The sequence below is a fragment of the Sceloporus occidentalis genome, unplaced genomic scaffold (genome assembly GCF_023333645.1).
Source record: "Sceloporus occidentalis isolate IW3139 unplaced genomic scaffold, rSceOcc1.0.p SCAF_4, whole genome shotgun sequence".
In the NCBI taxonomy this organism is placed as follows: Eukaryota; Metazoa; Chordata; class Lepidosauria; order Squamata; family Phrynosomatidae; genus Sceloporus; species Sceloporus occidentalis.
In genome coordinates, this window is record NW_028316984.1 from 3,643,607 (window position 1) to 3,661,194 (window position 17,588).

Below are 17,588 nucleotides of genomic sequence, written 5' to 3' on the forward strand. Positions count from 1 at the left end.
AAAAAGATCTGATCTATCTTCAGTAAGGCCTTTGATAAAGTCCCCCATGGTATCATTATAAAAAAGCTAGTAAAATGTGGGGTATATATTGCATTTGTTAGGTGGATCTGTAATTGGTTAACTAACTGAACCAATGGTTCTTCTTCATCTCGGAAAGAAGTAACCAGTGGGATACAACAGTGTTCTGTCCTGGATCCAGTGCTATTCAACATCTTTATCAATGGCTTGAATGATGAAATAGTGGGCATGCTTATCAAATTTACAGATGACACCAAATTAGGAGAGGTACCCAATACCCCAGAAGACATGATCAGAATTCAAAATGAGTTCAGATCAGAAAGCTGACCAGAACTAATTAAATTAATTTCAATAGGGAAAAATGTAAGGCAGAACAAATGAAATACACAGATATAGGATGGGTGATACCTGGCTTGACATGTGCAAAAGGGATCTAGGAGTCTTAGCAGACCACAAGCTAAACATGAGTCAATAGTGTGATGCAGCAACTAAAAATGCCAGTATGATACTAGGCTCCGTCAGTGCCATGGAATTCTGAGGTTCATAGTTTTATGAAATATTTAGTCTTCTCTGTCAGAGAGTTCTGGTGCCACAACAAACTACAATGTCCAGAATTCCATAGCATTGAGCCGTGGCAGTTATAGTGGTGTCAAACTGGATTAGTTCTGTAGTGTTGATACAACCCCAGTCTGATTTGCAATGTTTGAAAAATTGCTGACTAGACTTCTGTTCTAAACTGATCTGTCTCCAGAGAGCTTGGGGCAGTGTAATTTTGTGAAACAGGCTTGACTTAGTTCACATTCCACTACTCTTCATAGAATAATAGAATAATAGAGTTTGAAGAGACCCCAAGGGCCATCCAGTCCAACCCCTTGCAGTGCAGGAACTCTCAATCAAAGCATCCCTGACAGATGGTCATCCAGCCTCTGTTTAAAGACCTCTAAGGAAGGAGACTCCACTACACTAAGAGGGAGTGTGTTCTGCTGTCGAACAGCCCTTATTGTCAGGAAGTTCCTCCTAATGTTGAGGTGGAATCTCTTTTCCTGTAGCTCGCATCCATTATTCTGGGTCATATTCTCTGGAGCAGCAGAAAACATGCTTGCTCTCTCCTCAATATGACATCTCTTCAAGTATTTAAACAGGGCTATCATATCACTTCTTAACTTTCTTTTCTCCAGGCTAAACATCCCAGCTCCCTAAGTCGTTCCTCATAGGACATGGATTCCAGACCCTTCACCATTTTAGTCGCCCTCCTTTGGACATGCTCCAGTTTCTCAACATCCTTTTTGAATTGTGTTGTCCAGAACTGGACCAGGTGGGGCCTGACCAAACAGAATAGAGTGGCACTATTACTTCCCTTGATCTAGACACTATACTTCGATGGATGCAGCCTAAAATCACATTGGCCTTTTTAGCTGCCACATCACATAGATTTGCTGTTACATTTGAGCCTGCAATTGCAGTTGTTGTTGTAGATTTACTGTCATCAATCCCTTAAATCAGTGGTTCCCAACCTTCCTAATGCCGTGACCCTTTAATACAGTTCCTCATGTTGTAGTGACCCAAAACCATGAAATTATTTTGTTGCTACTTCATGACTAATTTAATAGGTGTTTTCCAATGGCCTTAGGCGACCCCCATGAAAGGGTCATTCGACCCCCAAAGGGGTCCTGACCCACAGGTTGGGAACCACTGCCCTAAATAGTCTCTCTCTATCCAAATACCAGCTCTGAATAGAATTTTTAGAGATGCACACAGAAAGAAAAAAACAAGTTACATTATCAAATATTCATTTTTTTGACATGGTTACAGCTTTTCAGTACTGGTTGCTACTACTAGTAATACTGTTTCTCCTTTTCTTTTCTGCATAGGTAATCCTTCTTTACACATAATAAAAATGTCTTTCCGGCTTGACCAACCATTTCCTAATGCTCTGTGGGATTCATCTTCTGTTCTATTTAAACAATACAAATACAATCTGGAGAAAGTGGTACGTGAGTTTGTTTTTAAAATTATTTTTATGGAAGATATATTGTATTTCTAGCTACTACAGTAATTGATATTAAAAATTAAAGGCATTTAACATTATGGCACTCATGTGGAAAACTTTTCACTCAGAAATTTGATGTGATCCAATTATTCTTAGTTTTAGATGCATATTGAACACATATCTATTTATGCAAATTCTTAAATAGTGTGACTGAATATCTGTTGCATAGACCACATAAATATGTATTTTAATCTGTGTATTATGTGGAGACTGCCCTTCCTATCCAGGGGGTTTGTTCTGAGGGGCCCCCATAAATAAGGAAAAAATGTGCATACTCAAGCCCTATTGTAGTCAGTGGGTGGCCATGTGCACATGGTCGCATTGGCATGGCCACATGAATGCACTGCCATTGATTATAATGGGATGTGGTGATCTGTGGACGGCTAGCCGACCGATACAGCTGACCTACAGTATATATTGTATTTTGGATTTATGTGTTCATAAACTCAAAGAAACTAAACAAAGAAAGATGACTTCCTGGTATATGTTACAATACAGGAGTATGAAAGTTTGGAGACTATTCATATTCTGGGTTTTCAACAGCTCTGATCAATAACAGTGAGGCAGGGATGTAGTCAAGGGGGGGGAGTTCTTGGGGTCCAGACCCCCCCCCCCCATCCGTTAGATAAAATGAATGGTGTGTGCTGCTGCGCCGCTGCACCCAAGCCCCATTATGATGGTGGCACTTAGTCTGGACCCCCCTCTTCCCAAAATCCTGGCTACGTCCCTTAGTGAGGTTCATCTTACTGAGGTCTCAGAAATGTAACTGCAGCCCCAATTCTCAGCAGTTGCTCATTGCTGATCTGTAGTCTTGAAGATGAAATAAAATTAACAGCCCAGTTCCCCATGAAGTGTTAATGTATTGCAAAAAAAAGGTAATATATATTCTTCTTTTTCAGCTTACTGTAGCTTACAAATCTCTACCAGGCTTCAGAACAGTAACAGTTACAGGGTTCAGGTATGGAAAAGCATTCACCCTTTTTCTTATTGCTCTTAAGGGGATTACTGAAATAAATTGAACACTGCTTTCATCTTCATAACACTGATCAAATTACTGTATTGCATGCAAAGCTTGTTATCAAGGTACACAGAATAAAGTAAATTGTCTTAAATTTTAATAGAGGCTTTTCATACATAAACTTCGGCAGAAAATACAAATGCAGGTTACATATTTAATAGGTGTAGAAATGCTTTTATAGGCACTGAAAGGTATATTCTACATAAATCTAGGGGTAAATGAAATTACTTATTTGTGTTTGTTGTCACTTGCTGCTTGGTGCTTCTTCACTTGTAGATAGTGAAGTTGGCTATTGCCATGAAGGAAGTGGGAATATTACAATATAATATAATAAGATGGAAAGAAAGTTCCATTGTACAAGGAGAAGCCCATTTGTGTAATGCTGGATGTCCACTTTGACTTTGGGGTAATTCCCACTTACTGAAAGTTCCCAATCTCGATCCAGCTCTGTTCTGCTATGCCAAATCGATTCTAAAAGGTCCCACATCCACATATGAATGGGGACCTTTTGGAATCACTATTTTTTGGCACGGTCCCCACCTACTCCCCTGCTTGACCTTGACTCCTCCCCCGGCCTCTGCGCTTCCTCTTCCCGGCCCACCCATGGCCCCTTCCATGCTTGCCTTGGTTCCTTCCCAGGTTGGGTCTGAGGCTGAGAGAGTGTGACTTGCCCAAGGGAGGTGGGTGGCTCAGAGGAGGAGGAGGAGCTCTGGAGGGCAGATATGGCACCCGCCATCGGCTCTCCCAGTCCCTCCATTCCTTTTCCCCCTAAATCACCACCAAACGGAAAGGAGGAGGATAGAGGCAAGGCTGGGCAGAGGGAGCATGGACACTGGGGAATGGAGCCAGGAGGGGGAGGAGGAGGAGGATGGGGGGAGACTTAAAAAAAACTAACCACAAAATCAACAGAATGGCTTAGCAGCTACTTGTTTCTAGTTGCTTTGCTAATCTATCGCTTTTGTGCTTAATTTTATTTGTTTTTTTTAAAGGACCCCAAAAGGCGCACTGTGTGTGTGTGACATTTCTGGGGATGGACGACACACACCCCCTGCCATTTCCCCCTCCCCTTTTAAAAAAATCAATTCTGATCTGGCGTTCCCACTGGAATCACATCACAATCGATTTTTGCCAAAAGAACCGCCAAAAACCGGCTTCCAAAATACCCTGGACTTTTGGCATTTGCCCTGCATTTTTTCCAGTGGATGACACAATGAGGATTGGGACTGATTTCCAGTGGAAACTAGGGGCACATACATTGAATCAGGATTTGAGGCTTTCCCGAGTGGGAACAGTCCCTTTGTTCGCCATTCTTCTTTGTGGTGCATGAAACAGAGTCAAAAGGATGGTAGGAACATCCAAAAATGGAATTGGTGTCATGTGGTTGCTCTCTTCTTCAGTACCAATGAGAGTCAAAATATTGTAATTCTAGAACTGTATTATGTAATAAATCTGAAATAATAAAAATAATATTCTGTTTGCATAGACCTGGAAGCATCGTGGTTCAATATGAAATAACATCAAAAGGGGATATGCCTGTTGAAAGGGCAAATACAAAAGTTGCTGAAACCTTAGATGATTCCTACAATCTGATAAATACCTCGTTTGCAAAGGAAATCACTGGTAATGTTTATAATTCTTCATGTTGCTAAATGCCTTATCATTTTGAAGAGATGTAATTATATCTTCTTCCGTATAAAAATCTACAACTCCAGCCTAACCTGTTTTGATTCAGCCCTCCTAAGAGACCAGCAGAACAATCTTCAGTTTACAATATCACAGGCAGCGGGAGAGTGATTTTTGCTTTCCCAAGCGTTGTATTCTCTGGCTATGTTTCAGAACACTTTATGAACATATTGATGGTATTTTAAAAGTTCTACTTCCCCTGAAGTCAGTAAAAGCCTCTTGCTCCCCCCAGTGGGTTCACTAGGGTTGCTGTCACCTGGTATGGTAACTTATGGTGCCATCCTCCCATTGACCTCCTCCCATACCATACCATACAGAATCCTTAGTAATGTTTCTTAGTACTAATGACTAATACATCATAATTCCCATACATCACTAAATATAATGGCAAGAGTTGCGAAATAAACTACCAGCAAAATTAAAATTATACCTTTAAATTATACTGTCATGCACACAGCCTAAATGTATTTACATATACATCATTTCATGTGGTTAACACGAAACTTTGGTAAGATATTATGTTTGCAAATGAAATTTTTAAAAGAGTTTTTAATTAAATAATTAAAAATTAAAACATATGGCCTCTCTTTTCTCCTCCCTCTGAGCCTTGCCCCACTCATAACATCTCTTTTGTTCAGGTCCAGCATTCTAAAGAGATGCAGGTGAATCTCACAGCCTGTTTCTGCCGAAAGGCAGGGGTTTGGAGAGCAGTGGTGTCACCTGTCACCAATTAAGTGTGTCACCTGGTGTGATCTGCATTACCTGCACCCCACTAATGATGCCCCTGGCTTTCCTCCTTTTTTATTTTTTATGAAGAGGTGTTTTGTCTAGAGATACTTTCTCTGCCCATTAATATATTTGCACCCACTTAGTTCCCATCCATTAACCTTTGCTAGGTCAGAAGGAGTTTGTTATCTAAAGCGCCATCTGTAAGGTAGTTTCTCGGAGGTATGTGTGTGTCTCATGGGGCTCCATTCATATAACAGTTAAGAAATACTGTCAAATCTGTCTGAATGTATTGGAAGGATCTTCAGTAGCTGCAGCTAAAGCTATAAAGGGGCTTCTGCTGTTGCTGTGAGAACAGCAAGATTATGTCTGCTGCTAGAGAAACAAAGACTCAACCTCCCGCCAAGGAGCACTTCTGTCTGTCTTTGTGCATTGTTGTCATGTGTTGATGTGCTCTTTGAGGCAAGGATGCATCTGTTGGTGGCAGCACGGTTTCATGATCACAGTTGTGTCATCAATAAGCTGGGGAAAATGGAAGATCTTCTCTTCCTGCAGAAGCAGTCTGCTGACTGGCACTGTGCTACTTCAAAAATGAGTGCACTAAACTGAGTGATTATCCTCTTGAAAATCCAACATTGAAAACTTTGTGTCATTTCTGAGAGGAAGCAAGGAGTGGATCTGACCCTGGTCAGTCTTACTATGCTCAGATGGTGCCTAGTTTTCAAAAGTTTTCCTAATTATGTTCAAAACAACACCAAGTGGCACTGTGAGGTGCAGAGTGGTTATGGTGGATGAATGCTTATACACATCTTCAATTAAATAATTGTTAAAGTGAACAAAATATAAAAAGTGATGCTGATTTTTCCATTTTTTTAAAAAAAATGTTTTCTCCCCTTTTCTCCAGGTGGTGTAAACTTCTCCATTTCCCCTGAACAGATTTTTGAGGGGGATACAGTAAAAATGACTTGTGAATCAACATCAACATCAAGCAATGTGACATGGTCTCTTTCAGGACATTTGCTCTCTAGCAGCAGGCACTCTGTCATGAATGAAATTAAAGATGGAAAGTCAACATCTACGCTGACAATCACAAGCATTAAGTTGAACGAAGCTGGTAATTCTCAATCTAAATAAAAAAGTATCCCTTCCCTCTTAGTCATGGTGTCATGTTGAGAGGCATAAGAATTGCTAGGTAGGGGTCAGTATAAATTTCAGAATTGTTTTCTACCGAGGGCCAGGAGAGTTATATTTACAGAAAGCCATCATGTTGGATCTTCAGAAAACCAGAGATCATACAGTGGGAGGGAACTACTTGCGAGAAGGTGCAAAGATTTTGAGATGATTTTGAGATAAGATATTTTAAACATACAGTGCCTTGAGAAACAAGGGACTCATGGAAGGGTGGAAGAGGTGCTGCCTATTTCACTGTCCCCAAAGAATCATAATCATAGATTGGACAAGGACATCCAGGTTCCCAGATTCCCCATTTATTTCTTAAGACCTAGATTATGTCAACTGCACTGTGAATAGAATAAGAATGTGTAGCTTAATTGGTTTTATTTCTTTCCTAACCTTGGTTGAAGGGGAGTAAAAAGAAAAATATCTGAGCACATTTTGGTCTTTTTGCAGGTGAATATAGTTGCACTTTTATGGAATGGAGAAATGATTTGTCATTATTATATAAAGCTGTAGATGATGTAATAGTCTCACAAATCAAAATTGTACAATCAGATAATGTTTCAGTTGTATGCAATGGTGAGAGTAAAGAACTGAGCTGCTGCACAGATGAAGATATACTACAATTTACTTATTCCTGGAAACCAAATGGATCAATAAATATTTCAGGTAAATTTCTGTGGTTCTCAGCTGTATATAAAATGTTTCCTTGTTTCACCACTTTACATATGTCTAGTTGAACTTCTCAGAAGATGATGGTACTGATAAAAAAAATACATAGAATACCAGGAAGCTGGACAGAGATTTCCCTTGTGCTTTGGAGCTATGAAGCATGCCACCCAAAGTGTGTTTTAGCAAACAGTGAGAGTTCTTATGTGCTCAGTCAGTCACTGTTTGCAAGTATATAAATTAAATATTCTTGGATTAGGTTAGTACCATCAATACAAGCAGTGCAGAGTTTGTCTGCATCTCCCAATCAATTAAAATAAAGGCTGCATGTATCTCCACATGTGCAGTTCTGTATTCTCCCACTGCGCAGTAGCTGTCAAGATCCAGGAGAGGTATTCTGCTGCTGCCACTTATTGGTGGAGAAAGAAAGAACATGGGAGACCAATCTGCACCTCATCCAAAAAGGGAGTTAGGTATGCATACACCACTAACAGGTAGCTGGCTACAGTTTGCTCAGATAGATCTTTTCCAGTTTAAGACATGAACCTGCTTTTGACAGAGTCAGGTTATTAGACCAACTAGTGTACTCTAACTGGTTTTCAGAGGTATTGAAACCAAACTATATGCCATTTCTTTGTAAAAAGAAATGTCTTTTATTTAATTTATTTATTTTTAAAAAACCTGCTCAGAAGTAAGTACTGTTGGGTTAAATGACCTAAACAGGTTCTCTACCCATGACCTTTACAGATTATGTGCCATTAAAAGGATGGGGATGCAGAGAGCATGCAGTGAACCAGTGTTTAGAACTACTCAAAAACATTTCTCATTAAGAGTTCTCTAACCTTGATTAACTGACAGTCTTCAGTACACTGAAACTATCTCACTTTATTGCAGGAAGCACAACTTCTACTCACAACTGTACAACATATTTGCTGCAGGCTAATGAGTTTCAATGCCCAGCAGACAAGTCTGGCTCCAAAACAGATTATATGTGTGAGCTGAACACTACATATGGAGCCCGGGCCAATAGAGTAATCAGTGTGACTTATTTTCGAGTGGGTAAGTCTTTCTTTGGGCCTGATGCAAAATTCAAAGTGCTGGTTATGACCTATAAAGTCCATTATAGAATCATAGAATCATAGAGTTGGAAGAGACCACAAGGGCCATCCAGTCCAACCCTCTGCCATGCAGGAAATCCCAATCAAAGCCTACTCGACAGATGGCCATCCAGCCTCTGCTTAAAGACCTCCAGAGAAGGAGACTGCACTCCGTTCTGAGGGAGTGTGTTCCACTGTTGAACAGCCCTTATTGTCAGGAAGTTCCTCCTAATGTTGAGGTGGAATCTCTTTTACTGCAGCTTGCATCCATTGCTCCGGGTCCTGTTCTCTGGAGCAGCAGAAAACAAGCTTGCTCCCTCCTCAATATGACATCCCTTCAAGTATTTAAACAGAACTGTCATATCACCTCTTAACCTTCTTTTCTCCAGGCTAAACATCCCCAGCTCCCTAAGTCGTTACTCATAGGACATGGTTTCCAGACCCTTCACCATTTTAGTCGCCCTCCTTTGGACATGTTCCAGTTTCTCAATGTCCTTTTTGAATTGTGGTGCCCAGAACTGGACACAATATTCCAAGTGGGGCCTGACCAAAGCAGAATATAGTGGCACTATTACTTCTTTTGATCTAGGCACTATACTTTTATTGATGCAGCCTAAAATTGCATTGGCCTTTTTAGCTGCTGCATCACACTGTTGACTCATGTTCAACTTGTGGTCTACTTAGACTCCTAGATCCCTTTAACACGTAGTCTTATTCAGCCAAGTGTCCCGCATCCTATATCTGTGCATTTCATTTTTCTGCCCTAAGTGCAGTACTTTACATTTCTCCATGTTGAATTTCATTTTGTTAGTTTTGGCCCAGCTTTCTAGTCTATTTAGGTCATTTTGAATTTTGATCCTGCCCTCTGGAGTATTAGCTATTCCTCCTAATTTGGTGTCATCTGCAAATTTGATAAGTATGCTCCCAATTCTGTCATCCAAGTGATTGATAAAGATGTTGAACAGCACTGGCCTCAGGACAGAGCCCTGTGGGACCCCACTGGTCACTTCTCTCCAGGATGAAAAAGAGCCATTGTTGAGCACCCTTTAATAATAATAATAATAATAATAATAATAATAGGATTTATTTATACGCCGCCCAATCACTGGGAATCCGGGCGGCTTACAACAGAGGGGATAATAGACGGTTCCCTGCCCTCACGCTTACAATCTAAAAAGACATGACACAAAAGGAGAAGGGAATGGTGAGGGGGTGGGGATCAGGTCCAGCATTCTTCTCTCCCTCTGAAGCCTGGACCAAGGCAGATGGACTGGAGGGAGGGCTCTTTTTCTTCCAGGCTAGCCCTGGTGGAGCTGGGCTGCTTGGTCAACTCCCTAATAGGCCGGAAGATGACAGTTATGGAGGGAGGAGCCTCTTCTTCCAGGCTAGCCCTGATGGTTCGGCCAGTCAACCAATTAAAAATTCATGTAACAGTTACCTTGTCTAGCCCACATTTTATTAGCTTGTTTGTAAGAGTGTCATGGGAAACCTTGTCAAAGGCCTTATTGAAATCAAGATATACTATATCCACAGCATTCCCTTCATCTACCAAGCTGGTAATTTTATCAAAGAAAGAAATTATATTTGTCTGGCATGACATGTTTCTCTGAAACCCATGTTGACTTTTTGTGATTATGGCATTGCCTTCTAGATGTTCACAGACCCTCTGTTTTATGATCTGCTCCAGAATCTTTCCTGGTACTGATGTCAGACTAACTTGACGATAATTGTTGGGATCCTCTTTTTCCCCCTTTTGGAAGATGGGGACAACATTTGCCCTCCTCCAGTCTGCTGGGACTTCTCCTGTTCTCAAAGATTATTGCCAATGGCTCTGATATTACATTTGCCAGCTCTTTTAATATTCTTGGATGTAGTTCATCTGGTCCTGGAGACTTAAATTCATTTAGATTAACAAGATATTCCTTTACTATCTCTTTACTTATGGATTAGACTATCTGAAAGATAGTACCTCCATATATGAACCTGCCAGAGTCTTAGGATTCTTCTCTCTGTCCCATGGCCATGACAGGCCCACTTGGTGAGAACACAGGAAAGTGCCTTCTCAGTAGCTGCTCCCAGACTGTGGAGCTCATTTCCCCGGGAGGCTAGACTCACCCCCTCTCTGCTCTTATTTCACTGGTAGGCAAAGATCTTTTGATTTAAACAGGCATTTAATGGTTAGTTGGTTTTGGGGAACCTTTTTATGTAGTCCTCACAAAAGGAAAATGAAAGCTAACCTTTTATGCAGGTATGTATTGTATTTTTAACTTTATTAGAATCATGGAAGAGACATCAAGGGCCATCCAGTCCAATGCCCCTGCCATGCAAGAACTCACAATCAAAGCACCCATGGCAAATGGCCATCCAGCCTCTGTTTAAAAACCTCCAAAAACAAGATTTCACCACACTCTGAGGGAGTGTGTTCCACTGCCAAACAGCTCTTACTGTTAGGAAGTTCTTCCTAATGTTGAGGTGGAATATCTTTTCCTGTAGTTACCATTCATTGTTCTATATCCTGCTCTCTCGCAACATGACATCCTTTAAAATATTTAAACAGAGCTATCATATCACCAACTTTCTCTTCATCAGGATAAACTTATCGAATCCCAAAGTTGCTCCTCATAGAGCATCATTTCATGACCTTTCACCATTTTGGTTGCCCTCCTCTAGACAAGCTCTAGCTTCTCAATATCTTTTTTGAATTATAGTGTCCAGAACTGGACACAGTATTCCAGTTAAGACCTGAGCAAAGCAGAATAGAATGGCTATTACTTTCCTACATCTAGACACTACACTTCTATTGATGCAGCTTAGAGCTGCCACATCACATTGCTAACTTATGATCCAGTAGGACTCCTAGATCCCTTTTAGATTTACTGTTGCCATGCTAGTTGTTCCCCATCCTATATCTGTGCATTTCATCCCCCCCCCCCTCAGTGTAGTACCTTGCATTTCTCTGTGTTGCAATTCATTTATTAGTTTTGGCCCCAATCAATTGAGGTCATTTTGAATTCTGATCCTGTCCTCTAGGGTATTAGCTACTCCCCCTAATTTGGTGTCATCTGCAATTTGATAAGCATGCTCTCTATTCCTTTATCCAAGTTATTGATAAAGATGTTCAATAGCACTGAGACCAGGACAGGACCTTATTGCACCCCACTACTGACAGGTGTGGATGAAGTGGAGCCACTGATGAACACCCTTTGGGTTCGGCCAGTCAACTAGTTTCAAATCCACCTAACAGTTACATTGTATAGCCCATATTTTACTAGCTTGTTCGCAAAAATATTCTGGGGGACCTATTGAAGGCCTTAATGAAACCAATATATACTATATTCATAGGAGTCCCTTCATTTAACAAGCAGGTAATTTTATCAAAAAAGAAGACAAGATTAGCCTGGCGTGACTTGTTTTTGAGAAACCCATGTTGATTTTTTGCAATTATGGAATTCCTTTCTAAATGTTCACAGACTATTTATTAATCTACTCTAGAATCTTTCCTGGTATTGATGTCAGGCTAACTGCATCGTAATTGTTTGAGTCCTGTTGTTCCCCATTTTTGAAGATAAGGATAATATTGCTCTCCTCCAGTCTGCTGGGACTTCTCCTGTTCTCCAGGAATTCTTTAACATTATTGACAGTGGCTCTGAGATTACTTCTGCCAGTTCTTTTAATACCCTTGAATGTAATTGATCTGGCCCTATAGACTTAAATGAATTTAGATTAACCAGATATTCCTGTACTATGTCTTTACTTATTCTGTGCTGCATTTACCCTACTGCATCATCTGCTCCACGTTCCTCAAAATGAGCACCCTTTTCTAGACTGTTCACCTCAGTGTAGCATTTCAGTAAACAAGATAACATGAGACCACCCACATTTTGTGTGAATATAAGAGCCCCAAGTATCCCTTTTGGTCCATCTGTGAGCAGTGTCAGTTACTAGAGTCAATTGGTTATTTGATTTTCCAAGCTTCTGGAATAGGGCCAGATAGGCTGCTCTAGGCCTTTAGGGGCCCTGGGGCAGAAAGTAGGGCTCGGTAGGGTGGAGCATTCACATGCTCCCGAGTTCTACCATGCGCCGCAGGCGCCATCTTGGGGCACCACCATTTGGGGGCCCTGTTAGGTGGGGGCCCCAGGGCAGGGCTCTGGGGCAGTGTCCCAGTTACCCCAGCCTAGCTATGGGCCTGCTTCTGCAATGTTTTGTGTAGCTTCAGTCTAAACCTTAGGTCTCATCCATTATGGGGAGGAGGGAGCATGATAATTGCCTGGGAGAGCTTTGCTGGTATACCCTGATATACCTCAGGGACCCAAGTGCATCACCAGCTGCCAGGAAATTTAGCTTCCATCTGCTAGAGGTGTACAGAAAATATACACTATGCTTTAAAAAAATATAGATACCAACGTGTAGTTTGGTTTAGAAACCATTAATCATCAGTTAATGTTATTTTACAACAATGGCTTTGTCCTATCTGGATTATCTTTGAAACTCTTCTCTTGAAGTGACCTTGATCAGGTTCCATCCCTGAAATATTAGTATTAACAAGTGTGGGTTCAAAAAAAGCTTTAAAGAGCAGAACAGTGAATGGGAAGCAAGGCTTGGTCAGTGTTCTTTCCAGACTAATCATGGGACAATTTGTACCTTTTTAATGAGTTAAAAGTTTAAAAAACCAAGACATGGAATGCAGTACGATTATGTGGTGACCCCCTGCACAGATTATTACAAGACTAAGGTACAAAACACACTGCAGAAATAATTCAGTTTGAGATCATTTTAACTGCACTGGCTCAATGCTAGAGAATCCTGGGAATTGTAGTTTATTGTGGCACAAGAGCTGTACTACAGAGAAAGTTAAATGTCTCACAAAACTATAGTTCCCAGAATTCCCTAGCATTGAGCCAGGGCAGTTAAAGTGACCTTTAACTGGATTATATCTGCAGTGTGTTTTGGACCTATATCATCTCTGGACCAACCTATACATTGAAAATGAATATACAAGTAGTACAGCTCTTTTCTAAGATTTACTTGTAAAACTGTTATCACAATCAAATACTAAATACAACCTCTTTATTTTGTTTCCCCAGCGAATGTCACTATATCTTCTAGCCCAAGTGGTAAGGTGTCTAAAGGTCAGCGTTTTTCAGTGAGGTGCCTTAGTGATGTGGGCAATTATGACAAAGTCACCTGGCAAATCCAAAGTGGAAACTCTACTAAGGAAGTAGACAGGATGTGGTTCACTACCATAAAGACTGAAAGAGGTGCTGAATCTATGCTGACTGTTGGCAATGCTAATGAAGATTGGGCAGGTTGGTAAAGATATGAACCATCGTCTCCATCACACCCATCCCCATTTTTCATAATAACAACAGGATTGTTCTTATTGTTAACTGCTGTCAAGTCAACTTTGACTTGAGGTGACCTTATGAATGAGAGACCTTCAAGTTCTCCTATCATCTACCACTCTGCACAGACTCAAAGCTGTGGCTTCTTTGATCCATTGGTGATGCAGTCTTCTTTTTCTCCAAAATTCTACTTTGCCAAGCATTATTATCTTTTCTAGTGAGTTATATCTTTACATGATATCTCCAAAGTACAACACTCTCAGTTTAGTCAACATAGCTTCTAGGGAGAGTTCAAGCTTGATTGTTCTTGTTGTTGTTATGTGCCTTCAAGTCGTTTCTTACTTTTGGTGATCCTAAGGCAAATGTATCACAGGGTTTTCTTGGCAAGATTTGTTCAGAGGGGTTTTGCCATTGTCTTCCCCTGAGGCTGAGAGTGTGTGACTTTCCCAAGTTCAGCCAATCAGTTACGTAGCTGAGCACAAGGACCCATTGCCATTCTGTGGGCCATTGTTTAATTTTCCATATTTGTTGACAGATTTTAGTTAGAACTAGAGTATATTTTATCCCTGTAGACAGAAGCAGCTATATTGTTACGCCGTCAGTTCCTGTTAATAGGATATTATTGCACAAAGCTGATGCTGTTGTGACCTTTTAAACGCCCAGAACAGCAGCAATTCTTATTACATTACCACACAATTGTGAATTGATAACAGGTTGGCTATGGAACTTATTTCACTACCATTCCGTTTACTCGTTGGCTCTCTGAGATTAATCAGTAAAGTAGTCTTGCCTTTGGCAGTGGGAGGTATGCAGCAAAAACCTTTTAAATCCCATTTTTACTCAGCACTAAGAAGTCTTTCTTTCAGTGGGAATGGTGTGTGTGTGTGTGTGTGGTAAAAGCCCTTTAAATCCCCTTTCTTCTGTCCAAGACAGATTGCCTCCTCAGTTGTAAGAAGTCTTGCCTTCACTAGGAATGGGGAGGGGGGCAGTGAAACTAGTTTAAATCCCCTTCTCTCTGAATGATGTATGGCACATACTTCAATAATGGGCTGGCTGTGGGACTGACAGCTATTCACAGGATTTTGTCATACATTAAAAGCAGCAGGAGAAGCATGAATTGACTACAGGACTACTGCCTGGCCATGATGTGGTGCAATAGGATCCTGTGATCACAGTTTCAGTCCCACTTCTATCCCCCAATTTAATAATAATAATAAAATGTATTTATATTTCCCGCCTCTCCCTGCAGATTTAAGAACCATGTGATAATCTCCAACAGATGCCTAAACAAAATCATCTAGCAGTTAAATCCTTCCTTACAATGGATTTCCCACTGAAGGCTACAGGGTACATTTAGTGGATTTCAATGGCAGGAATTTATAAATGCTTTATGTACTTAAAGTCACCACTGCAGTGCTGTTCATTAGTGTATGTATGTATGTGTATATATATATATATATATATTGGTTTCATTGTTTTTAGGCACCTATATCTGCACCTTTTTCCAAAGTTTTTTGAACAGCTCTGCCTATATGGAAATTGAAGTTTTCCCTTTGCCTCTGCAACAAGACATCATGAGAGATCCTATAGAAGCATTTGTCTCTTGTCCAGTGAACCAAGTTCTGAAGTGCTGTATCAGCAAACAGGAGAACTATACAGTAGCGTTTTATGTTCAAAAAAGGCCATCACCTGTTACCTCTGGTAAGTAGTCTCTGTGTGGTTGAGAGAGAAGCAGATCCGTCAAAATCTGAACATTAGTAAGGGTAGAGTACTGAGATCGCTCTGGGCTGTGCTCTGGGGTGACCAGACAGAAATGTAAATGGGCATTAACTATTATATAACTATCGTTAGTTTCCTCTTCAGTGCCTAATCAGTCAATCAATCAATTAGCACATGCACCGTCTCAAAATACCACAAAGCTAAATAGAGCTCTATATAAAATCTCTATATAAATGGTTAAATAAAAAGAAAGTAAAATGTATAAAATATAAATACAATAGACAATAATGCATTAAATAGATATGGTAGAGGTAAATTTATACATCATATTTCTACATCACCCCTGCAATTTACCCCAATCAGGCCCATATATGAAGATCTCAAACATATTGTTTTGCTTAAATACTTAGCTGTAATGAGAGATATTTTTGATTCTTGACCACTCATAAAGTATGTTGTTCTAATATGTTTATCCCAGTGCATTGTTCGTTTAATATAGGGCCTGAGATACACATTTCTCACCTGCTGATACAATTTGCACTTAAATAGCATATGTGCTATACCCTCAATTTCATGCTCTTCACAGATACAGGTTCGATCATTATAAGGGATACCATTAAATCTCCCATATCTTACCATAGTATCAAGCTGGTCAAATCTAGCTTGCTAAGGTGTTTTGGCATTTGTATTTTTAAGTAGTTGGCTATTTGAAAAGTCTGTTTAAGAAGGTTTCCAACCTTCTCCCAATTTTTCCTAGATATCAGCTTGCACATAGAGCTAATAAGAGCAGTGGGCAAGTTGGAATCACACAGTTGGCTTAACAAAGAGAAGCACATTTGGTTACTGAATAAAGCTGGGAAGGTGGGATAACGGGAGACCTAAAACAGTGGGCAGCTGGTGCCAGCAAAAATTCTGCACAGCAATTTCTAAGCAGTTTCTAAGCCTTATCTGAACAAAGGCAGTTTGGGCTTTCGACAAGACTATCCTTGAAGATGCCCAATCATCAGCCTGGTGTTGGTTGATGTTGACTAGGAAACCTGCTACTTGCATTGAACCATGTCATGAATGACTATAAGGAGAATTGGATGTTATTCAAATCTGACAGCGCTCAAAGCATTGAGCTCACACTATCAATTTACTTTTGTCCTGTACAATTTAAAAATGCAAATGCCAGCCACTACTCTGCTTTATCAAAACATTTTTCATTGGCTGCTGCTCAGCTGATATTCTCAGAACAGTTAACAAAAATAAAAAAATAAAGCAAAAAGGCTGTTCCATCAGAAATGTGACACATAGCTTTCATGCACACATGCATTATTATGACACAACACTGTTATAGTATTATAGCACTAATATTCCACTTTAATTGCCTCCTGTAGAATGCTGGGGTTTATAGTTCAGTGCGGCCTAAGAGCTCTCCAGCTAAGAATTCTAAATGTTCCTCCCAAAACTTCAAATCCCAGGATTCCATATAATGTTGCCATGGCAGTTAAAGTGGAATAATAGCACTACAAAGTATAGTATGATAGAATAGTCGCCCCTCCTTTTTCACGGGGGATCCGTTCTGGACCCCCTCGCAAAAATGGAGTTTCGCCTATATTCAAGCCCCATTGGCTTGAATATAGGTGTGGAGGGGCATAGCCATACTCCACGGGCGTGCGCCCCATTCATTCTCCCTCCATTCATCCCTTGTACAAAAGTGAGGGACGCGAGTCCAAAGACTGCGAGAACAAAGGGAGGACTGTACTTTCTGTATTCATTCACCTCCTCATTGATGCTTCTTGCTGTCTGGATTTCAGAGTGGAAAGGTGACATTTTCCCATTATTGTTGAAACAAACACATTACAAAATAGTTTTTCCTCTACAGAGATTAGAAAAGAAGGCAGCCTCTACTGCTACTACTACACACTAATGGTCAAAGATGCTTCCTGCAGTACCATTAAACATGCTTTTGAGGTGTTTTGTGAGTTCACTAATCAAATTGATGGAAGTATTAAAAGCGCACCAATGACCCTAAATCTTGTACCAGGTAAGGGAAGGAATAGAATTATTATGTGTGATTTTATTGTTACATCCCAGATTTGCAGATC

At 40.4% G+C, this 17,588-nt stretch overlaps 1 protein-coding gene across 5 annotated transcripts in view; it reads left to right on the forward strand.

The window, feature by feature from the left end:
* Positions 1-17,588, forward strand: part of LOC149313429 (adhesion G protein-coupled receptor F5-like) — a 77,457-nt gene that overhangs the window by 32,697 nt on the left and 27,172 nt on the right. For 4 of the 5 annotated variants that reach the window (XR_016280825.1, XM_089519095.1, XM_089519097.1 and 1 more), the window contains exons 7-15: positions 1,890-2,008; positions 2,968-3,026; positions 4,570-4,706; positions 6,400-6,609; positions 7,125-7,340; positions 8,235-8,399; positions 13,522-13,743; positions 15,262-15,480; positions 17,366-17,527. Coding sequence is in view for 4 of the 5 variants with exons in the window: in XM_089519095.1 (XP_089375221.1) it covers positions 1,890-2,008; positions 2,968-3,026; positions 4,570-4,706; positions 6,400-6,609; positions 7,125-7,340; positions 8,235-8,399; positions 13,522-13,743; positions 15,262-15,480; positions 17,366-17,527 (1,509 nt within the window). In the remaining variant the exon portion in view is untranslated. The remainder of the gene's footprint in view (positions 1-1,889; positions 2,009-2,967; positions 3,027-4,569; positions 4,707-6,399; positions 6,610-7,124; positions 7,341-8,234; positions 8,400-13,521; positions 13,744-15,261; positions 15,481-17,365; positions 17,528-17,588) is intronic. The other variant, XM_089519098.1, reaches the window with a different exon arrangement.